The sequence below is a fragment of the Myripristis murdjan genome, chromosome 5, assembly GCF_902150065.1.
Source record: "Myripristis murdjan chromosome 5, fMyrMur1.1, whole genome shotgun sequence".
Classification (NCBI taxonomy): Eukaryota; Metazoa; Chordata; class Actinopteri; order Holocentriformes; family Holocentridae; genus Myripristis; species Myripristis murdjan.
Genome location: NC_043984.1, coordinates 21,929,153 through 21,954,267, shown reverse-complemented (window position 1 = coordinate 21,954,267; position 25,115 = coordinate 21,929,153). Strand labels below are relative to the sequence as shown.

Genomic DNA, 25,115 nt, shown 5'->3' with positions numbered 1-25,115 from the left:
ACTGCGCGATTTTAAGACATTAAATTATTTAACAGACACTGTGAAACATAAAACCCTAAATATTGGGCAGGGCATTATGGACAAAATCAAATATCAGAATATCTTTGACTGCATACCTCTATCGATATAGTGACGATATTATAGGATGACTACTGATGCTTCTTTAAGATATTTACATTGCTAATTGATAAGTAATTATTAGTATTGTGGATATGATGACCAAGCAGGTGGAGGCAAGGAATAGAACAGCTGCAAGAGTCTAACAAATTTTTCAAAAAATAACTAAATAAATAAAAACTTAATCTCTTACTGTAATAAAGCCTTTAAAACCAGAAAGAGACAACAATTCTACATTCATATCATGATTTATAATATCCAAAATCCCAGATGAGATCAAGCCTCATGTCACAATGTCTATGTAAAACTCATATATCACCCAGCTCTGCCCAAACAGGATTAAATCTATATACCATAGCCAAATTTATAAAAATTATAGTCAGTGAGTTGTATTAAAGGTAGTCCTAGCTCGTGATTTTCATTTGTGTGTGTTTGAACTGGTCATGACTGCAGCAGTCACTGAAACTGTACTCAACTGAAACTTGATTTCAACAAAATCATTCACTGAAACTGAACTGAAGAGAACAGAACTGAAACAAACACCAATAAGATCATCCTGGTCAGTACTCGTGGGCTCCTCGTGGGCCACGGGCACTGCAGTAATTGTGAGAGTATCTGTTTGTCACCGGGTTGTCTCAGGGCTGATGGGGGCCGGGGCAGTCCGAAACCTGATGTGGATTCCAGGGACATACTGGAGGAAAGAGTGTCCACTAGGGGCAGTGCTGCCTCTCCTACTGGAGCCCATGTGGCTGACATCTACCTAGCTAACCTGAACAAGTGAGAGACACACACACACATACACACAAACACAATTCATATTACAGATTTTCAGTGGCAGCAATGGCACTCACCTACCCCTTGGTGTACTTCTCTCATTCAGGATGAGGAAGCGTCCAGAGTCCGGCAGCATCCGAAGAACGTTCCGGGGCTCAGAGAGTGAAAGCACAAGTCCCGGAGCCAGTGGAGGTGGAGGGGGGATGAGAACAGCCTCTCTTCCTGTTGGGGGGGCCCTGCTGAAAGAGACCGGAGACAAACGACCTGTCAGCTCTCACAGCATTCTGAACTCAGTCACTCGCCACTCGTCACTTAAGACCAAGGTGATCTTGGGCAATATAACATATTTTACATTTTAAAGTCTCCATGAAATGAACTCCCATTACTTTTACTTCCTGAAAAACAATCTTTAACAGTGACCTCATGCTGTACCAGAAGGCATAAACAAATTTTTATTCATTAAAGTCTCCATAAATTTTTTTTAAAAAATTACACCCCTCTGTCACTTCCATCAAATGTGTTTCTCTAACAGACACCCTATTGGTTTATGCATTTCCATGATCCTCCCCCATCCTGTTAGGATGTCAACGCTAGAACAGAAAATATATAAAATCAAGGAAGTAAGAGTGCCATGGCATGAGGTTGTTAGTAACTAAAAAAGTTGTGGTAGTGAATTAAATGTTGTATTTGGTAAATGGCTGTTGAGAGCATTTTGACTTAGCATGAACTTTTTAACAACATTCAGGTGGAGAGTCCACAGTTACGCAAGACAACCACAGCAGGGCGCTCAAAGAGCTTCAGCAACCATAGACCACTGGACCCTGAGGTCATAGCCCAGGTGGAGCCCAGCTCACAGGTACCACTCTCACTTTGCAGTGCAACTGTATCCCATCTGCTACTTTGTTTATTTTTCCTGTGTGTGTGTGTGTGTGTGTGTGTGTGTGTGTGTGTGTGTGTAAGCTAATGTTTACTTAATGTCTCCTTTCCTTTGCAGGACATTGAGGCAGCAATGAGCTCTGCCCTGAGTGAGCTGAGGGAGCTGGAGAGACAGAGTACCTCTAAACACACACACGCACCTGACGTTGTCTTGGACACGCTGGAGCAGCTGAAAGGTGTGTGTGGTGGTGGTAGTGGAGGAGGAGGAGGGGGAGCTTCAGAGCCCTCCAGTCCACTCCACTCCCGTCTACTGCGGGATAATGAGGGAGGCTCCGCGCACACCCACCCACTTCAACGCAGTGCCTCCTCCGCCAGTGACGTGCCATCTTCCTTCCGGCCCGCCAAGAGCCAGCCGCGGAGCCCGCTGCCCTCTGCCACCTCTCCTTCTCTCTCCTCCTCCTCCCTCTCCTCCTCTGTACCCTCCTTCAGAGAATCACGCCCCCCAGCCACCAGGCCCAAGCCAGTGGTGTTCCCAAAGAGTGGAGGGAGTGGCAGCCCTGCCATGGGCTCTCCGACTTCCACCGTACCCCCCACACCGCCTCCTCCACCTTCAGCCCACACACACTCTCTCCCACACACCCCTCCTCCTCCACCCCCGCCCCAGTCCAATGACAAGTCCTGTCCAGCTTAGGACCCCCTCACCAACACCACCCCAGCCCGAATCTCAACACCTGAACTGATCTTTGCATCCTGTTAGATTCACCAAGCTCTTTCCTCAGGTGCTGAAAGCACTTCTTGTTTCACATTGGACCACTTAACCCGATTCCCATGTGTAGCATTCACTTTTCAGTGTCCATACAAGTTCTTTGACCGCCTGTTCCCTTTAGACTGTTTGGAGACTTCTCTGCCCCCTTCTGGCAGCTCTGGTCACCACAGATCCACTATCATAGAGCCTACATTAGCAAGCTTTTCACAAAAATGCCCTGTCTTCTCCTTTCACCCCCTCCCCTGTCTTCTTCCCTCCTTATGCCACCTCACAGACTCCAGGAGTCACTGGATGCAAGCCCACACACAAGGGAACAGGACTCAGGATGGACACATAAAGACCTACAGCGCCTGGAGCCTACATACATTAGTTTGTGATGCTTGAGAGTGTGTTTGTGTGGGCGTGCAAGAGTGTTACTTACTATTACACACAGATCTGAGTGAGCAACAAAGAGCACTGTTTGATTTTATATAGTAGATGGGACGGTTTCTTTTTGTGACCCCTTGACTACAGGACTGGAATGGAGTGTTTTATTCCTGAGAATAGACTGTGAAATGCTAAGCTCTCTTAATCTCTCTGTACAAACTCAACACACTGACTCGCTGCTTCAAAAGGTGAAGACTGGAGAGAAAAGGATGGACGTTGTCGAATGGAGGAAAAGAAGGAAGAGGCAAAGACTAACGAAACTGGGCCAAATATCAGTGTAACTCATGTGATTAAGAGCTTTCATCTTCTCTCTTCCTCCAGTCTTCTCTAGCTTACTGAACATGATGGTGATTCTTTTAATTAACTGCTCACTACCTGCACCGCAACAGGAGCAAAATGAGGTGTTCTCCAATACCTAACAGTAATTCTGAACCCATAGCAATAAAAATAATAAAAGCTGGCAGTTTGAGGCATTATGCTGCTTCTCTCCAACAGCTCCATTAGTGTGTAGGGGACCATTGAAACCCAGCATTTTAATATGTAATGTTGGAATGTACACACACACATATTCCCCTAAGCTGTGTGTGTTGGTGTTCTGTGGCAGCTAAACGCCTTTCAGGTTTTCCTTGCATGCTGGGGCTGCAGACAGCAGCCATAGTGGCAAGCTGGCTGATTGCATCAGTGTATTTATCTATCAAGAGGTCAAATCCAGATGTAGGACACTTAGAACAAAGTTATAGCTTGCTCCTCTATCTATATACTTCTGACTTAACAGCAAAAAAGGGTTTTATTATTCTAATGGTGTGTATGTATGTTTAATAATCATGATATCATGATAACTGGAAGCATGGAGCTGAGGATCTTCCTGAGTGTGTTTAGACAGAAGCACAACCAACCGCCTCATCCAATGCGTTCTTAATCAAAGACTGCTTTTGTTATGACTTGTTTTCCAGTTGTTTATTAATGCTCAGAATCTATAATGGTAAACTGTTGAATTGTGTAGCCGTCTGGGTGTGTGCAAGTGTGTGCACCTGTGTGAGCTTGCATGAATGTATGGGTAAGTATGCATGCATGGGTCAGTGGGTGTTTGTGTGTGTGTGTGCACGTTCACACCCAGTTGTGACCCCCTCACCCCCTCTTGTAGCTAACACATATTAGGGTATACCTCTAATCATAAAGGGAAGCACCCAGCAGCAGTCTGTCTGGAGGCAGGGGCACACAGGAAGTAAGAACACAGCACTTCCACATCTGTGGAGCCATTTGTACATGTGAGCAGATAAATTACCAGCAGGGATAGCTTCCATGCCCCCTCGTCTCCAGTCACTGCTTTATCAACACCAAACTAAAGAGGAAGAACCCCCAAATCCAGGGAAGTAAACCACATGAGCTCAGAGAAAACCATAGAGGAGAATTTAGTTTAACAAGATTTTATCTTGTATCATCTTCTGTCTGATCTCTCCTCCAGACACAGGCACAGCTAGATCTGATAATGAATTCATTCATGTAAACAAGTGGACGAATATTTGATTATTTAACACATGGCTTCAGACATAGACACATGCCTTGCTACTTAAGCTTAATGAGGCCTTCCTGGTAATATTTTTTTTTTACCCAGGTCAATCCTCATATTCCTCTCTATCCACATTGTACCTTGAGCCGTTTTCTCTTTCCTGCATTCCTCTTTTCCCCTTTCCGAGGTGAACATACTTCATTCCTGTATGCTCTCTACCAGGTAATGGATTATAATTGTTACAGTTTTTATATCTCTGCATACTGTATGTGTATTACCTGATGTATTTGTGTTGCTCTTACCTCATCGTGACAACTGGAGGGACTGTGTTTGCGTGTATGTGTGTGAGTGTGTGTGCTTTGTGGTGAGTGACTAAGTGCCGAGATGTAAACTCACCTAACAGACACACACATTTACAAACACAGACATGCATGTGGGTGGTTGGTGTGTTTGGTCCCAGCTGTGCTGTGAAGGAGCTGGGACCCTCTGGTCTCCATGCCACCTCTCAGTTTGATCTCAAATCAATCATCGTGCACTTGAACAACTTGGATTGTGTGTGGACTGACTGAGTGAGGATGATTTGTCAGAACTTAATATTGTTGAATATGCATTTTTGTGTCCATTTGAAAACAGCAGAACTAAAAAAAAAAAAAAGACTGTAATGTCAAATCTATTTATAGTTGTCTCTGTATTACTGGAGAATCCTGTGTTCAGATGTACTTTGTATATACAATGTTGTACATTACAGAGGTACACTTTTTTTTGGTACAATATTGTACAGTAATAGCAATAGTAGTTTAATCAAATAGGCCTTATATAATTCTATGTGTAGTTCATGTAGTAGAGCTGTTTTTTGTTCGTTTGTTTTTTTTTTTTTTTTTAAATAAACATTGCTTGCTATAAAGATCATTGTTTTGGTCTCTAAGGACAAATGATCACTTTTATTTAGGAGAATTTCACATGATCCTGTCAGTGATAACACAGTATAGTAAAGACAGAGCCCAGAATAATGTAATTGTGAAATGAAGGTTTTGCCCCCTGTGTAAATCCTTACACAAATGGTCCCCAAACAAGATTAAGTCACACACTTTGCAATAAAACCATGAAACTTTACAGTTTAGAGGTGCCCTATGCAAAACTGCTGAGGGTCAATAAAAGTGAGGACCCATTAATTTCACCTCACAAAAAAAGTGGATAAGCACGTAATTTCATGGTTGAGTCTACAAGGTTGTCACATGCCTGTACTTATTGATAGATTACATACTTAAAGACTGTCTTTTCTCAGTTGGGTCTAATTGACCCTTATCATGCACCTTTAAATACATACTTCCCCATACCTGCACCTACCTTGACATTGGTAGGGTATGTTGATCTTTTGAACAACTTTGAGACAGGAGTAGCATGGGTGATTGTTTTTTTCCTGACTAGAGCAACCTCACTTTGAAATTAAAACAACACCAAACCTTTCTGAACCTTCTAAATCCAAAATTTGAGCAGCAGTTTGGCAAAGTCCTCAAATCCTACTTTGGGATAGCAATAATAAAAAAGACTCAGATTAGTGACTGCAAAGTGTTTTCAGTGCAAGGCATGAAAAAAATGTATTCTAATGACTGACTTCATAACTGGAGTTGGCAGTTGTTTTTCTTTTAAATGTATACTGCCACACGTGCCCTTGAGCAAGGCACTGAACACCAGACTTCCCCAGGTCAATATACCACAGCCTATGGAATGACTTCAGCGAAGAAATCCACATGTAAGAGTGTGGCAGAATGTCTAGGAGACAGAGAGAATGACAAATCAGACAAGTAATCATTTTGTTGCATTTAAGAAATTTGTATTTTGTGAGTAAATAATTTCTAAGGGCCTGTGACAAACCTTTCCTCATTCACCGAATATTTTATTTACAATGTACTAACAAAATGAACAGTGTCTTGTATTGGGCAAAAAGAGTCAAAGGTAAAGCGAACAGTAAGCATTTAAGGAGTGCCAGTGGAGCATCTTGTCTCAGCTTAAAGGAAGAAAGGTATGTCTTCCAAAAATGAAAAGAAAGACAGAAGAGAGAAAATAAAGGGCGGGAGTGTGGCCTTCAATTTGGGCAGTGACATAACTTTTCATGGGACCCAAAGTCCCTGGCGGTGGCCCTGGTTGAACTGGACCAGTGCTTACAACGGGGGACGTTGGTTGCGGCCTGGGATTTACACTCAGATCTGGAGACACATTGAGGACACACTGGGTGCACTTACAGGAACCATGTTCATGCAGGGTGGAAGCAAGACCTTTGGCTGTGGATGGAAAGTAGATTGCAATTGTGACTGACCTATCCTAATGTACACAAATGATAAGAAAAAAGCAGAAGTAACAAACCTCTGAGTAGATAAGATCTCACAGGAACATGACTGCAGCATTCTCCTGTTTTGGAAATACTGAGGATAATTATGGCCCTGTCTGTCATCCCAAACAGTCTGCTATAAAACCTTATGATGATCAGAAAAAAAAAAAAATACTTGTGTGGCGTTGTGAGGGTGCGGTCCGAGCAGTCAGAGGAAAATTACATTTGTCCGGAGGGCACAGAAGAAACATTTAATTTTTCCACTGAGTCAGTTGATCATGTTGCAAGCCTCTAACCCCTGGATGGTGAAAGGGTGATAGTAAGATGGAAACTGAATGGCTTATGATGAAATAAGGGAGGGTAATGATAAAAGGTGAGGTTAACTGATAGCCTAACTGTAATTGCTTTTGCACTATGGTCGTCTATATTATTATTATTTTTAAAAACATTTTCCCACCTTGCCCCCCTGTCTTGCCATATTACACCCCTTTATAAATTCGGGTATTAATTGAGGCAGCTGATGTTATAGTCCAGTAATTTTAGGCCAAAATTGGGGTCAACCTAGGACAAATTGCAAGAGAAGCAAACCCAACTGATTTTGTATCCTCAGTTTGTCCTGAGTGAGGGAAAAAAAGTCCCAGGAAATCCCATTGATTGAAAATCACCTATTTATGACCACATATTACCAAAAAACACTGTTTTTAACACACAGGGGAAAGGGGTTCAAAATTTACTTTCAGATATCACTATAAAAATTCACAAGTTGATTGCACACACAAAGACAAGAAAAAAAGTCAATTACAAGTTCTTTGAATTATTCTGTTTACACATGCATATCACGCATTATCTGATTGGATATGCGCTAATAAGGAATATCAGGAATAAATGCCAGAACAGATATTTAAACAGTGAATTAAAAGGTTACTATATATAAAGTAACCTTTTAATTCACTGTTATGTAGTAACCTTGTAATTCAAGGTTACTATATATATAGTAAGCTTTTAATTCACTGTTTAAATGTCTCTTCTGGCATTTATTCCTTATATTCCTATTAGTGCATATCAAATCAGATAATGTGTGATATGCATGTGTAAACAGAATAATTCAAAGAACTTGTAATTGACTTTTTTTCTTGTCTTTGTGTGTGTAATCACCTTGTGAATTTTTATAGTGATATCTGAAAGTAAATTTTGAACCCCTTTCCCCTGTGTGTTAAAAACAGCGTTTTTGGTAATTTGTGGTCATAAATAGGTGATTTTCAAAACTTTCCACCAATGGGATTTCTTGGGACTTTTTTTCCCTCACTCAGGACATACTGAGGATACAAAATCAGTTGAGTTTGCTTCTCTTGCAATTTGTCCTAGGTTTTTTCATAAAATGACTGGACTATTAGCACAAAGTGATACTTCTGCACAAACATGACCGGTTTCTTTATGCCTCATGTTTTCCATGGCTGTTTCCTTCCAAAGTTCAGTAGCAACATAAATCCTCTCAGACTGGGTTTTGTCAGTTTAGTCATGTGTGATAAAATTAGGCATGTGATGAAATTTAATGTTGTGCAAGTGCTTTGATAGCCGTAAGGAGAAAAAAAAAAAAAAAAAAACAGCAAGCTTACTCGGAAGTGAAGGCGAAAATGAAACAGGCTTGGTACACGTCTTTCACGGCTGGGACTTCCGCCATCGTCTGGAGAGTCACTCCGCCCCAAGTGAGGACTACTCAGGCGAGGCTCAGCATGCAAAGTCAGACCGCCAGCCGCTGCCAGGACACGGGCTTGTGTTGTTGATACAGTAAAAGCCACCTTTGGTCTTGAATACACACAGTGTTCCCTGGCCGCCACCGTCCTCCTTTCTCCAGAGGCCGACGCAGCTTCCACAGGTAGGTCAGGCTGCTGTTCGTCTACCGCGGAAGAAGTCACACTCGTGTTTGTCTGTTTTTTCGCAGCGTGGGCGACTCATGGGTTATAAGACAGCTGCCATTTGTTTTGACACCTGCTTTCACAGGTTAACCAGCTGTGCAGGCTGTTGTCCTGCGTCCTAAAAGGTCCAATAGAGACTCAGGAGCACCTGATTTATATCTGCTGCGGCAACAGTCGAGGTAAGTCAGGCTACTGTAAAAATTTCAACCAGGAACACTCATCCACATTAGTATTCCTTTGTCATTTGTTGTGTTATGGAGGTGAATAGTCAAGTTACATTATCGGCATGCTTACTTAATTCCACTCTGTTAACATACCGGTAGGAATCTGTTTAACCAACCCCTATGAAAAAAAAAAAAAAAAAAAAAAAAAAAAACTTTAATATTTCTATATTTTTATTATTATGGCGTGTCTGTGATACTACTCAGTACTGGGTTTACATATATTTTAATTCACAAAATTGACATGTTTGCTGTGAAGTTGTAAAGCAGTCCTTTTGAATTTAGTAAAGGGTTATTGCAGTCATTTTCACAAAGAAGATGAAGACATGCTGTCCGTCTTTCTGTCTGTCTGTCTTTCTCTCTCTCAGTCGGTGAGGGATGACAGCCAGCACAGTAAACTACCTGTGGTCCATGCAGGATGTCCTGGGGCAGGGTGCCACAGCCAGCGTCTACAAGGCGCGCCATAAGGTGGGATCATTTTCATTATGACATTAAGGCCGTCTGAAGTTTTTGGGTCATCTTTTGTCTCAGAGGTGATGCCAAGATATGTCATCTCAAGAGGATGTGGTGGCTGTGATTTGGGGATGCGTGGGCAGGTGCTGACGACTTTGCACCAAATATGACACTGTGATAGGTCAAGGTGACGCAAATGTGTGTTTTTGTTTGTGTGTTTTTGTGTGTGTGTGTGTGTGTGTAGAGGACAGGTGAGCAGGTGGCAGTGAAGGTGTTTAACATGGTGAGCTACAGCCGTCCGCAGGAGGTCCAGATGAGGGAGTTTGAGATGCTGAGGAGGCTCAATCACAGCAGCATTGTCAGGCTGTACGCTGTGGAGGAGGTAAGGCTACGACAACAGGAAGAGACGCAAACCACAAGGACGGAAAGAAGATCATGGAATAAGATCGCATCTATCAGTGTGTGACTCAGAGCCGCAGCTTATTACCAACTTTATTTAACATCTGTATGATGTATAACGATATGATGTATATCTATCCATCTATCTATGTAATAGCAGTTTCAATGAGGTCAAAGGTTTAAAGGAAAACACTATATACTATCAAAAAACAAACAAAAACTTTAAATATAAATGCTCCTGACAGGATTTGATTGTAAAATATGGAACCATTACCACCATGTATGGGAAAAGAACCCAGTTTAGACCTTGCATGCAGAAATTTGCAAAAATATTAGTAATTTCAGCATCCTTGCCTGTAAAGCATATTGAATATAAACTGATTTGAAAATTAATAATCCTTCTGTTGTTTGTTTGTTTGTTTGTCCGTCTCTCTCTCTCCAGATGTCCTCCAAACAGAAGGTGTTGGTGATGGAATATTGTTCTGGAGGAAGTCTGCTCAGCCTGCTGGAGGAGCCAGAAAACGCCTTTGGTCTTCCTGAGACCGAGTTTCTCATTGTGCTCCAGTGTGTAGGTGTGTGAGTGTATGCGTCACTGTGTGTGTGTGTGTGTGTGTGTGTGTGTGTGTGTGTGTGTGTGTGTGTGTGTGTGTGTGTCTGACCAGGACTCTCAACAGGATATCTAAAGTGAACTATTCCTCCCACTGCTCTCTTCAGTGCAGGGTATGAACCACCTGCGTGAGAACGGCGTGGTGCACCGGGACATTAAGCCCGGCAACATCATGCGGCAGGTTGGAGAAGATGGCAAATCTGTTTATAAGCTGACTGACTTTGGAGCGGCAAGAAAGCTGGAGGATGATGAGAAATTTCTCTCTATCTACGGAACTGAAGAATATCTGGTAAGATATGCGGCCAAACATTGAACATTTGTCTGTCCTACATGGGAATGTAGGCTTCCTGTATTGTTAAAGGTGCCATAAAGCGAAAAAATATCTATTTTTTGTTGAATTCTTCAGTGGTTGACAATACTTGCCAAAATTTATGCCCACAAGAAAATTTAGCTCAAACAGCACAATAACCTTTCACAATTCTCTGCTGCTTTTAGTTTCAGTTTAATGTCGTGGGCTATAGCTGACGGGATCGTCTTTGCTTTGGTTTGTCTTTTGATTTGAATGAGTTGTGACTGACAGAGGGCTAATCCTTACGTAACCACAGTAAGGATTAGCTCTTGCTTGAAAGATTTACTTTGGCCAGGAAAACACAGAAATCAAATACATAGTGATCCAGAATCAATATTTTGCCTCTTCACGTTTATAGCCTGATTTTATCGTTCTGATGGAACTTTGCTAAATGTGATTGATGGCCTCTTGTTCAAAGTGATGGATTGCTTTATCGACCAAATTATAGTGATCAGGAGCTGTTTTCTTTGATCGAACTGAAAGGCAGTGAATGAGCCTGTGAGCCATGGTAATTCAAATATCTTCAATCATGGAAAATGCTTGCAAAAACTGTCACAATAAATATCAAAGGGGCAGAGGGGGAAATCAAGTTAGCAGAAACTCAAATCATACTGTAATTGTTCTTTAATTCATTTTTACTGCAGATTAGCACACTTGCAATTTCATTAACTTACAGTGCAAGTATGCTGATGAAATATGTCAGACTGTAATTATAGTTTATCACTGCTGCCACTTTGTTGCCCCCGACCCAGTTACAGTGTAATCCATTTTATTTACAGTGTCATTTATGTGATCTATATTCCCACTGTGCAACCCACTGAGGTCAGCATTTTTTTCTGGGCCACATGCCATCGAGGTAGCTCTGATTTCAGCTTCATGCTAATTATTGTTTTAGATGCAATAATTATGTTGCTGGTGAAAGTGGTGTCGATTTTAAGAAGAATGCTCTGTGATCTTATCACATTTAGCCTAGAGTATTTGCTCATTATTCAGACATGCTTCAGCATGCTGCATAGCTCCAGTGCAGGCTTTAGTCTAAACTTTTACCTACATCTTGATACCTGAAGCTGATCTGCACTGTGAAGATTGGGTAGCCCTCTGGTGGAATTTGGGAATAATCAGCATGAGTAGGACTAAAATGCAGGTAATTAGGCATGTTAGTATAGTAGTGGGACTTAATTGCTCTTTCATCTTGCCATCATGTGATTAATGCAGTGTTAATGTAGGATGTTTTATGACCTCACCTCGCCTCTACTGTCTATTTTTTATTGTAGCCTTTATTTAACCAGGTTAGTCCCATTGAGATCAAAGATCTCTTTTTCAAAGGAGACCTGGCCAAGAGGGCAGCAGCATAGTTACAGTACATTATAAACAATAAACAGCACATAAAATTTACAACATTAAAACTTGCTTACATAACGCATGTGCATACAGACAATGTAGACTGCAATGATTTCACCAGGGCTTTAAACTCATTCAGTGTAACAAGGGCTTTAAGTCGAAGATCAGATTGTAATTTATTCCAAGCATTAGGTGCTGAAAACCTAAATGCTTTCTTGCCCAGTTCAGTTTGCACCTTGGGGACAACAAATTGCAGGACATCCATTGATCGGAGATTGTGACTTCCTTGTTTCCTTGCTAAAAGACAAGACAAATAGGACGGAGTGATACCCAGGATGGTTTTGTACATGAACACATACCAATGACTGAGGCATCGAGCACATAAAGACGTCCAGTTAACCTTAGAATAGAGTACACAATGGTGAGTAAGGGGACCGCAGTTGGTAATGAATCTCAGTGCTCCATGATACACACTGTCTAGCATGCGAAGACATTGAGCAGAAGCATATATTATGCTATAATGCATGCAGATATTAAACTGCTAAATTTCTGCCTGCTGCAGAGTTTGACCTGATGTTTTTGAAAAGAGAAAGGAAAATCCCGGTGAAAGATGTTTCAAGTTGTGGCAAAAACACAGCTTTCTTTTGGTATTTAGGCTATACCCACTGTATTCATAATCTTAATTACTATTCACAAATGATGATACATTGGGATCATACAACTTACCACCAGTCTTTCTGTATGTGTGTGTAGCACCCAGATATGTATGAGCGTGCAGTGCTGCGTAAGCCCCAGCAGAAGGCCTATGGTGTGAGTGTGGACCTATGGAGTATCGGTGTGACATTTTACCACGCTGCCACTGGTAGCCTGCCCTTCACGCCCTTTGGAGGACCCCGCAGGAACAAGCCCATCATGTAAGTCAGTAGGTTAAATCACAAATCACGCATATCTATCAGGTATATGCCCATAGCTAAAATTCCCTTTGAAGAGAGGGAGGTAGGAACGTTTGATAGAGTGGATTGTTGCCGTGAAATTCAGTTCTGATTTTTGAATTTGAATGCAGTTTATTTCATCGGTGGGATGGTGTTTTGGTCAGGAAATCCAACCTGTTTTGTGAGTTGTCCAGAGATAAGAAATAGGATGGGTGGGGAAATTTGGAAAGATAGTGAATATAGAAATATAGAATAGAGAAATATAGATAAGATGAGGAAGAAGGGATGGGAGGGAATTGGAGTAAGGTGCAGAGGAATCAAGACAAGGAAAGGAAAGGAAAGAAGTAAATCTGACAAACCTGAGGCTGATTACAAATCCAATTACAAGTGGTCACTGGGAATGCATGATAATACCGGGTGTGAATGTCGATCTGTCTTGGTTGTCCACTTGTGATCAGATCACCTAGGATGGATGTTAAAATTAAGTCTGAGCGAGCCTGAGATACGAGGCAGAAGATGAAAAGATCTGTCTAACCTGTGTGTTGTTGGGCAGGTACAAAATAACTACAGAGAAACCTACGGGTGCGATAGCTGGAATACAGAGGTCAGCGGACGGACCCATAGAGTGGAGCTACCACCTGCCCCTCAGCTGCCAACTGTCCCAGTACGTCACCGCCTGAACAATGTGTGAGCAAGCATGCAAGTTAAATAGTTACACGAGAGACACTGAATCTCTCTCTCTCTCTCCCTCTGTCTCTGTCTCTCTCTGTCCCTCTCTGTCTGTCTTCTGCCTCTGTCTCCAGGGGTCTGAAGGTGCAGCTGGTCCCGGTGTTAGCGGGAATACTGGAGGCTGACCAGGAGAGATGTTGGGCTTTTGATCAGTTCTTCACAGCCACCACAGACATACTGCAGCGAGACACTGTGCACCTCTTCTCCCTGCAACAGGCCATGGCACACTGCATCTACATATACCACTATAACACGTACGTCTGCACAAATATAATTCCCCACTTCAAAAGACTTATTTTGGACAGGCTTATTTTGGAAAATTTTGAAAGTTGCATTTACATAAACATGTGCTGTGCATCAACTCCTTGCTCATGGCGTGCTGGAAGAACATGTGCTGCAAACAATATAAGAACCAAGTGCCACTAGTGGTCACAAATTACATTTAGTAGCTTTAATTCTTCCTGAAGTACAACAGAGCCACATATATATTCTGTATCTGCTGGTTGCAACTCTTGATTGAATCCACATCACACTTACATTGAGTGTAATTCAGCAGGACATATTTGGATCTTTGGAAACCAAAAGCTGTGCAAAGCATTTCACACAAAGCAAGAGCAGGTTTCGAGTCTGTCTGTCATACAAGTGCACTAACTTGAAAACAAGGTAGAGAAGTTTGCTCACTTCCTGTGTGTTATTTTTCCTCAAGTAGAGCTCAGCTCTCATTGGCTGCTGGTGAGTCTCTTCCTGAGAGGTTTGAGTCTGGATATTGTGGATAAGTTTGAAATGATGTTGGCAGCGCCACTTTTCTGCAGCTTGTTTGGGAGCAACAATTAAAGTCCACAATTCCTCTAACTACAAGATCAGCCATGCCAACCAATAGCACTGGCTTGCCCACATCTGCTGAGTCAGCTTAGACTCATCCTGATCTTGAGTTCTTGATGTTTTGAACTCAGTGTTGCAAAATCCTGCCTAAAAGCAAACTAAAAGTCATCTAGTGATCACTTCACATAACTTGAGTCACTTAAATACTCTCTCTGTCTCTCTCTCTGTCTCTCTCTCTCTGTCTCTCTGTCTCTCTCTCTCTGTCTCGCTCTCTCTCTGTCTCTGTCTCTCTCTCTGTCTCTGTCTCTCTCTCTGTCTCTGTCCCTCCTTCTTCCTCTCCCTCTCCCTCCCTCCGCTCAGGGTGTCAGTGTTCTTTGAGGAGGTGGCGTCTCAGACTGGAGTTGCAGTCCAGCAACAACATTTGCTCTACCTGGGTCATGAACTTCCTCTGGAGGGCAACATGAAGGTGGTCAACCTTCCTCGCACCTCATCCTCCCAGCCTCTCCTGCTACTCAGCCACATACATGAGACTAGCAGCAGCCTCCCATTCAGAGAACGTAAGACAGAGAAGCCCACACACACACACACACACACACACACACACACACACATACCAGTCTTTTTAACTGCTTTCTTCTTCCTTGTTTGCTTTATTCATCATCAGCTTGAATCAGCTTCTTAATTGAGGTTTTATTGAAAGAACCCTTCGAAATTTCCAAATACAGGCAAATTTTTTTTACATTTGCTCAAAATTTGAGGTTGATTAAAAGAAGAAAAAGGAAGAAAATCATATTTGACATAACAAGGTAGGATGTAGTGCTTGTATTCACACACTGTTCCCATAAGTCAGTTTTGATGGCAGTGCAACTCCTTTGTTGGTGTTGTGTAACCCGTTTTGCACCAGTTTTGCATTAGAGACACTAGGTGATGCTGTTGTGCAGAACAATTTAGAGCCTCATCATGGTTTAACAGAATGGCTAAATAAAATGTATATTGGCAAGATCAGCTTGATTAATGTTTAAGTGTGTACTGTAAGTGTGCCTGGTTGGATGTGTGTGACAGCCCATAAGACCTGACAGTGTTTTGAGGGTTAGGTGATGCATTTATACAGCATGTTGATGCCACTTCATTTATTATTTCAGTACAAGGATCAATAAATTATACTGTTTTCAGTGCAGTTTTGGAATATGTGTTTCTTCTCTCTCCTGTAGCAGAGACTCCTGTCATCCCGTCCAGGTTTGACATCATAGCAGACTACAATTTTTCCAAGGTACTTAATCAATCATGTCAACAATCATGTTAATCAAAGTGAATTCCATATTATGTAGTGCCTGCAACCCACCCTTTTGCGTATCTTTTAATCTCTGCAGGTAATAGTAGGAGTGGTGCACCAGTATCTAAGGATAGTGCACTTGCTGCACACACACCGAGAACTGCTGCTTCAGGGATACTACAGCCACATGTGAGACACCCGTACACTCAGAGAAAGTTGTTTTGGTTTCACTGCACTGGGGAGTTTATGCTGTGTTTAATATTCTATGTAATTTCCAAGCATGCTTTACCTTTTTCCACTTCATTTCTCTTCCATGACATCTCTGTCTTTCTTTCTCTTTCCTCTCTTGCTGTTCCTCAGGATGAAGTTGCGTAAGGAGTGTGGAGAAGCCATGCTCAGTATCAGAATGGTCACCATTAGACTGCAGGCCTGCCTTAGCTCAGCACATAGGCTGAACACACTGTGAGTTTAGTCATAAACACTGATCACATTGACAGGGAGAGGCTCAAAATTAGCAGGGAATGAGGCTAGCTGGCTTGCTAAAATAATCACAAGGAAATTTCTGATACTGTCTTAACCTAATCTATAACCTACTCTCCTCTTTCTTCCTCCTTTTCTCCTTTTATATCTCTTCTGTCTATGTGTCCCAGAGGCCAATACACTCCAGAAATCCCAGGCTCATCCGATAACAACCAGAGGCTGCGGCTGGTGAGACTCATCATTTTGTCACATTGCTCTCCTGTTTTTTCCTTCATTAGTCGTTATACAGTGGAGAGTGACAGGAAATATAGGAAGAGGGAGATGAGATGAGAGGGGATGAGCAGCAGGGTAGTGTAGTGAGGAAGGAGGCCGACCTCAGCCGAGTGCCTGGGTTCAAGGCCCAGCATGCGTGGCAAGCATCTGTCCTGCTGAGGTGTCCTTGATAAAGACAGGCACAAGTGTGCTGATCTGTAGCTCATGCTGCACTATCTGTAAGTCAAAAAGAGAACATCCCTATGGGGATCAGTTGGGTGTCACATAATTATGAGCCAAATTCAAACCAACAGCATCATAGTAAACTCTGGATGCACTACAGCTTGCTTAGCTGCTGGATTGCCCTGGGAGTTTTCTGTTTTTATTTCCCCCCACTATGGTACATGATATGCAAGGCATCATTTCATCATGGTTGTGTCTGTGTGGGTATCTGTCTCTTTTGTTTATAGACACAGTCTTCTGAGCACAAGAACAATACAAGAGTGAACCTACATACTAAACCACAGTTGATGGTTTGATTTTGGAGAACCTTGCAGCATAAATTTATATATTAATGATGAAAAGCCAGAGTTTCTCGAAACTGCCATAACTTCTTAAGAAGTTGAGTTCATATCTATGTCACCTCCCTGCAATTTCCTCCCTGCAATTTCCACCGTAACAAGTTGTTTTAGTCTCATATTCAGTGTTAAAATCTTGTTTTTCCTAAAAACAATTAAAAAAAAAAAAAAATCTGCCAGTAGAAAGAGTTAATCACACTTGCTTCCAATGCCTTCCAGATATGTCTTGAATCAGGTGTCACTTTCTTGATACTAATGGACTGATCTGCTTTATTGTGCCTTGTTTAACCCTTTGATGCACAACATGGGTCCAAAGTGACCCGGCTGAGTTTATTTTTGCTATATCTTTGCAATAAATTATTTTCATTATTCAGCAGTCCAGGAATTCCTCAATTAACTTGTTTTTTATAATTATAGATCCTTCTTTTATCCTTTGCCATTTTACTTTTTGAATTAAAACACTTTTTGTAACACTACCCCTCTAATGCGCAACATGGGTCCAAAATGACCCGTATTCATTTTCTATGTGATTTAATGCTGGGATAGTTTTTCTTTGCTGTATCTTTGAAATGAATGTATTTTATCACTTACTAATTCAAGTATTGACTAAATATTTTATTTTGGTTAAGCACAAATCATCACATGTATTTTCCTTTATTACTTTATAAACTAGCATAGCTTTTATACGTCTATATCAAGTTTGCACACATTGGTCAGAAATGACCTTGCCACCCTCAATACACCAACTCCACTACACAACACCCTGATTACATGAGTGGTGTGAGCAATGCATGGAGGGCACACCCAAACTCCAAAAGCATATCATTGATGCAATGGGAAGATGTGGGATAAAAAACAAAACTCAGCCACCACACAGCCACAGGGGGACATCAAGCAGGAGGGCCGAGGGAAGAGGAAGAGGTGTGCAATTTGCCAAGCTTCCAAAGACAGAAAAGTAAGCAGCTGGTGTTCCCACTGCACCAGACCTGTGTGCAAGGAGCACAAACATGAAAGGCTATAGTTTCCCGGTGCAGCGCAGGGTGGCGCAGTGAGGCGAACCCCGTGCAGAGCTGGTTTGGACCAGCGCAACCCGAGGGGCGCACAGTTTGGTAGTTTGGCAGACTGAGGTGCACTGAGATGGGAGTGGCGTTGCAGCAGGGGGAGGTGTCAACAGATTCAGCTTGGCGCAGTGACAGTTTCATGCCAAAAGGCTTCGCCGAGGTGTGCTCGAAGCTCGCAATCTGAAACCAGGTCTACTTTCAGCGCAAGGCGGAGCAGAGCTGGGCAGTGGAAGTTTGGCTGACCGGCGCGCAGTGCGCACACGTTACCAAAACCTCACAATCAGCACAAACAGTGCCAGTCTCCTTTGATCTGACATCAGATGTGACGGGACAGTCGATTGAGATAGTAGCATTGAATAGTGGTTTTTGTGGGTATTTGTTGCATTTTTAATGTGCCTGACATTACGGAAACCTGCCTGTGAGCTTTTGGTGACGTGTGCGCACTGCACGCCGGTCAGCCAAACTTCCACTACACCGGCTCCGCCTGCAGCAGTAGACCTCCATGTCAGTTGTGTAAACTTTCATTACGCCTTCACGCAGCGCATTTTAAAGGTGAGGACAGGAGCTCATTTGATTGGTTTAAAGTGAATCGGCATCACCGTGCACGGCGTGCCAAACTTGCAAAATCCACCTGGCCACACCCAATTGGAGAAGCGCAGCTGCACTGCGCCCCCGCCTTGCCCTGTCTGCGAAACTAGAGCCCGTAGTGGTCATTTGTGAGGAATGTAAGAATTGAGATGGCAGTTTGTGGTCTAGTAATGTGATCTGTTGTGTTTTATTTTATTTGGTCACATTCACCAGATTACAATAGTTACACTACTGATACAGTTCAGTTCAGCTGTCATGTTATCTGTTATCAGAGGTATGTGTATTTGTGACAAAATGACATCATTTGGAAACATCCAAATGATGTTTCAAATATTAAATGTGTGATTGTTTGGTCCAAACTACAACTAAAGTGATTATTTGAAGTAAATTATTGTTATAGTATGAATTAATGTAATTCAAAATCACACTTGGATAAATGGGTCATTTTGGACCCATGTGTGTAAAGTTGATGTAATAATACAAAACCTATTTTTTTCACAACATAAGAAAGGATAAATGGAAATAATGACATGTACTAGTCAAAAAACAAGATATTAAAGGAATACTTGGAATATTCAATCATAAAATAAAGTGAATTAAAAAGATACAGCAAAGAAAAACTCTCCCAGCATTAAATCACATGGAAAATGAATACGGGTCCTTTTGGACCCATGTTGTGCATTAGAAGGGGTGTGGATATGTTGTGCATCAAAGGGTTAACATGTTTTTAGGCCTACTCACTTCCAGATAAAAGTCCTGGAACAAGTCAAACTATATTGGAGACAGGTGGCATTATCTCATCCCACTTTGTTGTTTTAAGTAAAACAAGATGTTAACACTGAATATGAGACTAAATGGCTTGTTAAGATGGAGATTTTTGCAGTGCATGTGTTGAGCGTCAATTATGTTGACATGGAAATATAGCAAATATTTTGTTGATGGCCTCATTAGCATAACTGCTTGTGTTTGTCATATTCAGATATTTTTACTGAGTTTTCAAAAGACAGATCACGTAAAGTTCACATTCAGGCGTGAGAACAGTATTGAAATGTTTAATATGTCATGATGATAATAGCTGGACAAGAGGCACATCGAGTGTTCAGTGTTTCTACTATATTGCACATTGCAAAATGGGATTCAAATTTAATGACATCTTGAATACTTAACGTTAAAGTCATCCATATATTTTGGAGTGCCTGTCATAGCTTATTGTTTGTTGATTGGTTATGTGTGTGACAGGCAAATATCAGAGTTTTTCACTGCTGTCTCTTGCAGATCCGTGAGCACCTGCCTGTGTATGCCTCTGGGATCCAAGAGTTTCAGACTCGGCTGGACCAACTGCACATAGAGCAGGCCAAACTGGCGGAGGCACTCGCTGATGACAAGAGGTACACAGAGGAGGCAGGGTTTAGCAGCTCGGGGTGTTCATGGTGTGTATGCAACGTGTGAACTCTGACCTCTGTTCCCTTCAGCCGCCAGAAGATGGAGGTGCTGCTGGAGAAGATAACGGCAATTCACCAGCAGTACCGCAAGGACAGACTCACTGGCAGTATGTGTAGTTTGTGTGTGTCTGTGTATGTTTCTGTTGATACATATACATTGTTTTCTTTGTGCATGCATATATTTACAACACTGTCCCATCTCACACCGATCATCTTCACCACAGAGCTGCCATACAATGATGAGCAAATCCATAAGTTTGAAAAGTGAGTATGCGTCTTGAGTTGTGAATTTGTGCCTGCAGCACACCTGCTTTCCATTTCACCCATCTTGAAGAGGTTGCTATTCTGAGATTTCCCACAATCTGCATGTTACTCTCCCCACTCAGGATCCATCTGTTGTCCCATATTAAGCGAGTGAAGGCTCTGTTCAGAGAAGACTGCGTGCAGAAATACAAAGATGTTCTAGCGTCAACGTGGACATGGAACAGGTCAGAGCAGTTTTCAGCACCTATTTGCAAACTCACTGGATAGAGAGGATATTACGTTTTAGTGGGAAAAAGGCAAACTTTTGACCAGATTCCCAGTTGGGATATCCCAGTCCCAGAATCACGATTGAAATATTCACTGCCATGAACTTTATCCCTTTTCTGAGAAAATATGACTGAAAGTAAAAGTATCTTGCAGGGGAGACAATCCACATTCATACGACCACGCCTCCAGTAAGACAGGACAGAGGACAGCTTATCCTTCTCCAGGCTTTCATTATCACTCCTGTATTTACATTCACATATTTGTACATTTGCAGTGTTCATGAAAACATATTGAAGAAGACTAACTATATGACACTGTATTAAGCAGTCCTCTTCAGACAGGCTAATTAGTAGTCTGAGTTGTGATTCCCCACTTGATATTTGCTTGGCAAGTACTATTGAAATGAACTTCTTATAACAATGTTTCATATTTTTTTATTCTTTTGATGCTGTTTTATATTTTTCCACAGATAGGGTACTCCATATATATGTGAGAATACAGAACGGGATATCCAAAATTTAATAGTACCTGAGAGCCAATTTATATTCTATTTGAAGATGAAGATATAATCAACAAGGTGTTTGACTTGTTTTTATCTTAATAAAGCAGTTTTGTCATTATATAAACCCCCAGGCAAACCAGCAAAGGGGAATTTTATGAACAGGAAATTAAGAAGCTTGCTCCTCCCTGTCAGCAGCTACTGTCAGCACAGCTACTGTCTTTTGTGCCAAATAATAAACTACCAGCAGCTCGGCGGAGCTGGTCAGTGGCCCAGTGTGAGTGTGGGGATGTGTGTAAAGGACCTGTTAATATACAACCATTTGTATGATTTGAAATGTTATGCAGCCTTTATTCATACTACACCTACGCAGTACCTTTGTCCAATCTCATATCACTGCAATAAAATGATTCAACTTTAAGTTTAGACACAGGTCTTGATCATAGTTAAATAAAATGTGTTTTATTTTATTTTATTTTTAAATTACATATTCACTTGCATTAACAAAAAAAAAATGAGGTTGGGAACTGGTTTCAGTCACATGAGCTCCCCCTCCTGTTTCACTGAATTTGTCCAATATTACAGGAAATTTGGCTGTGTTATTTTTCACAAACTGGAAGAGCAAATTTTAGGTGACCAAACTGAGATATATTAAGAAAACAGCAATACCTACTGAACATTTTAGACATTTAGGCCATTGTTGTCCTGCTCTGTTGTGAAAGCAAGCAGGTACTGACACATCATGGTGGCACTGACTTAGTGTATCCCTCTTTGTTTCCAGTGTCCTGCTGGAGATGCAGAACCGACTAGAGGACTTCAGTTCCTTCTCCAGAGGCCTGCTGGCAGACCTGGAGCTGTGTGAGCAGCAGCAGAATAAGGTCATTATTTTATTTTTCATCCCCAGCCTCACATGGGGCACTGCAGCCATTTAGCTCATTCTGTGCCAAAATCTGTGTCCCTGCAGCTCAGTTTTAAAATCTCAACACACCACAGGCAGTACACACATGCATGCACATATACTGTATACTGCTGTACAAATCCAAAAGGTAGTTGATATTTAATCGCCTTTATGAGCTCCTTCCAGACCCTAATTAAATTTCTGCACTGCGCTCAAACTCAGAAGCATTTTCTGCCTGAAATCCACAATCTACTAATTCTTTTTGCAAAAACTAGTGGCAGAAGGAGAACGGAGATGTGGGCTGTGACCTGGTCTCTTGGCAGGAACCAAATTGGCAATAGGTTTAAAAATCATGTCTCAGTGCTTTGTGAAACACAGTGGGGTACTCGCCATTGTCTGCCTTCAATGCGGATTCACCGGCATACCAACCAGTACAACATCAGATTTTGGCAGGTGTCGCACAGCCAAGTAAAGTAATGCTTAATTATAATTTTTTTTTTGCTTTTTGAGACTTCACATTAGTGAAAGACAGAGGATGTTAGCTGTGTAGATATGCATACTATTTACAAGTTGTCCGTGCTTTTGCTACTAAACTAAGTTAGCTACTGGAGTTTCAGGCCTTAAATTACTGAATACAAATACCCGAACACCCAGTTAACACGGTGACATTTCTCGTGCATGTTTTTTCTCATGGTCATGGTAAAATGGAGAGCTTATGTTGCACAGATCGAAATGACACATGATATGCCGCACTCAAGATGGCCTTTTTCAGCTCAGGAATAAAATGTCAGCCACTTCACAGTCAGTGGTGCAGAAATGGTTAGGAAAGAATGCTGTTTTTGCAGAAAATGCTCCTCGGTGTAAAATGTCCGTTAATGATGTCACTCATGCAGCATCTCAGTGATGCAGTGATGCAACATCTCATCTGTCCCCATCAGGCTTTGGACAGAATCCTGCTTACTGTGCAGTCCAAGAGAACTGGACAAGAGCCTGAAAACATACCACTGGACAAGGACCAGATCGTCTCCAGGTGTGTGTGTGTGTGTGTGTGTGTGTGTGTGTGTGTGTGTGTGTGTGTGTGTGCAATGTCAAGATGTAGTTAACTGAATATGTCTCCCTCTGCTTCAGGATGTACCATCTGAAGGAGGAAATGGAAATTTTGGTGAAGGAGCTACAGTGTAACAACAACATTATAGAGAGGTCAGCTGAGTGGCTACTTTACTGTGAAAACACCTTCTCTGTCTTTAAAGCACGAGTCACACCCCTGTAATAGAATAAGATATTGACTGAATGCAATGTTTGTGTTTGTTATCTTGTGCAGTTTGGGAACAGTGAACTCTGCAGCAGCTCTGGAGCCGACTCTGGCCAGACACTCTGCGCTGTGACCAAAGTGCAGCATCTTGGCATTTTATCGCTCACAGAGACAAACATCACACACACACACATGTCCAGAAGAATGCAAATGGAGCAACTGAAGACGATCAATACAATGTGATTCACAATTCAGAGATAAGATGTAAAGAATGGGGAAGGAGGAAGTGCTTTGGGATGAAAGTGTAGTCAGTGAGAGACAATGTAATGGCAGCGGCGACTCCATACAGCAGTTCAATACAAACCTCATCAGTGCCTTTAGTGTTATTGTATTTCTGATAGGCTGCCATAATGATGGACTGTTATGGTAATGCAAAACGAAACCTAAGTCAGCTGCTAAGGCATTCTGCTGCGGCTTCACTTCTTCTTTGACCCATGAAAGCAGCTCTGCAGAATCTGAAGAACCTTTAATGATAAATCGACAAGGTTAATATTGACTCCGCCATGCTGAATAGGTCACTGTCTTTGTGTCTGCATGTGTACTTGTTGGGGGGGAAGTGTTGAAATAGTCTAATCTGTCTTTTTATAGTATTTGATCATTTAAATGGATTCACATGACTTCATTTCTGGTAGTACTTTATACATGTCACTGTAAGTTATTTGAATGAATGGTTGATTAAATTGCCGATTGTCAGCATCTCCAAACACCAGCGGTGACTGCAGCTTTGAAGTGGCATTCATCTCTTTTTCTGTTGATGTTTGACTGGAGTTGAGTGGCTGATTTCGCCCACCACACTATTATAATTATGTTACACTCGCATGCATTGTTTTCTCTCTGTGTCGTATAACACAGCGGGAGGTTCACTCGAGCAGAGGGGAAATGCCATCAGAGAAGCTCAACACAGTGTCCCCTTTGAGACAGAACCACATATGGTCACTATATTACAGTCCAAATCAGTACAGCAAATTGACAGCATGTGAAATAAGAAAAGAGCTGTGGTCGACAACCTTGGTGTTGGGACACTCCAGTGGTTTGTCAGAGGATTTTTGCAAGGGTCATGAGGTGACTGTAGAAACAGGAAAAAATCTGGATTTTGAACATACAGAATACATGCTTTCATTCTTTCAGGCCCTTTTCTTGAAACAATAAACACTGGCAGAATCCAAACTCATTCCAGTAACCATGTAAGATGAAAAGTGAAAGTAAGATACCTTTATATGGTGCCAAATTTTACCACTCTTCGAGTTCAAAAGTTTTGTTTTGATGGCGCAAATGTCAAAAACGTTGAAAATGACAGCATTTGCATATGGTGACAGCACACTATCATATTGAGTCTATCCTAAGATGAACTTAACATTTCATTTAGTGTACGTAGGCATAACTTGTGGGATGATGACTGGTTTCACACAAAAAGGGAAACAAGTGAGCTGTTGTGACACTGCAAAGTAAACAGGGTGAGAAATTGAGCTTGCTGTACAAGTTGTGTGGGTGGCTTCAGGGGGTTTCTCTGATCTGCTAGGGGTAACAGGCGTTGCTGGCCCTGTGGCTTTTTACTTCTCATGTGACGTGTTCTTAGCAAAGTGGAAAACCTGATAACTTTCCCATTCGGCAACCCAAAGAGACAAGTATGATGT

The 25,115-nt window shown here is 41.8% G+C and overlaps 2 protein-coding genes across 5 annotated transcripts in view; both read left to right on the top strand.

The window, feature by feature from the left end:
* The window catches only part of srgap2 (SLIT-ROBO Rho GTPase activating protein 2), a 64,226-nt gene extending 59,042 nt beyond the window's left edge, over positions 1 to 5,184 (top strand). For all 4 annotated transcript variants that reach the window (XM_030051906.1, XM_030051907.1, XM_030051905.1 and 1 more), the window contains 4 exons: positions 757 to 894; positions 998 to 1,214; positions 1,637 to 1,747; positions 1,886 to 5,184. In XM_030051906.1, coding sequence (XP_029907766.1) covers positions 757 to 894; positions 998 to 1,214; positions 1,637 to 1,747; positions 1,886 to 2,458 — 1,039 coding nt within the window. In that variant the 3' untranslated portion in view covers positions 2,459 to 5,184. The remainder of the gene's footprint in view (positions 1 to 756; positions 895 to 997; positions 1,215 to 1,636; positions 1,748 to 1,885) is intronic.
* Positions 5,185 to 8,469: 3,285 nt separating this feature from the next.
* Positions 8,470 to 25,013, top strand: ikbke (inhibitor of nuclear factor kappa B kinase subunit epsilon). The gene is made up of 22 exons (XM_030052551.1): positions 8,470 to 8,674; positions 8,800 to 8,893; positions 9,304 to 9,403; positions 9,633 to 9,770; positions 10,230 to 10,359; positions 10,502 to 10,683; positions 12,838 to 12,998; positions 13,570 to 13,680; positions 13,820 to 13,999; positions 14,928 to 15,124; positions 15,779 to 15,837; positions 15,938 to 16,029; positions 16,201 to 16,302; positions 16,491 to 16,548; positions 20,075 to 20,187; positions 20,272 to 20,348; positions 20,466 to 20,505; positions 20,628 to 20,729; positions 22,053 to 22,149; positions 23,108 to 23,199; positions 23,298 to 23,369; positions 23,491 to 25,013. The coding sequence occupies exons 3-22, from the start codon at positions 9,314 to 9,316 to the stop codon at positions 23,552 to 23,554; spliced, it is 2,157 nt and encodes a 718-aa protein (XP_029908411.1). The 5' UTR covers positions 8,470 to 8,674; positions 8,800 to 8,893; positions 9,304 to 9,313; the 3' UTR covers positions 23,555 to 25,013.
* Positions 25,014 to 25,115: the final 102 nt, after the last annotated feature.

Bases quoted from the DNA above. Each gene is read 5' to 3' on its own strand.
- ikbke (XM_030052551.1), top strand. From the start codon at position 9,314: ATGACAGCCAGCACAGTAAACTACCTGTGGTCCATGCAGGATGTCCTG. The intron at 15,838-15,937 runs GTACTTAATCAA...TAATCTCTGCAG, and splicing joins CAGACTACAATTTTTCCAAG to GTAATAGTAGGAGTGGTGCA. The intron at 16,303-16,490 runs GTGAGTTTAGTC...TATGTGTCCCAG, and splicing joins GCACATAGGCTGAACACACT to AGGCCAATACACTCCAGAAA.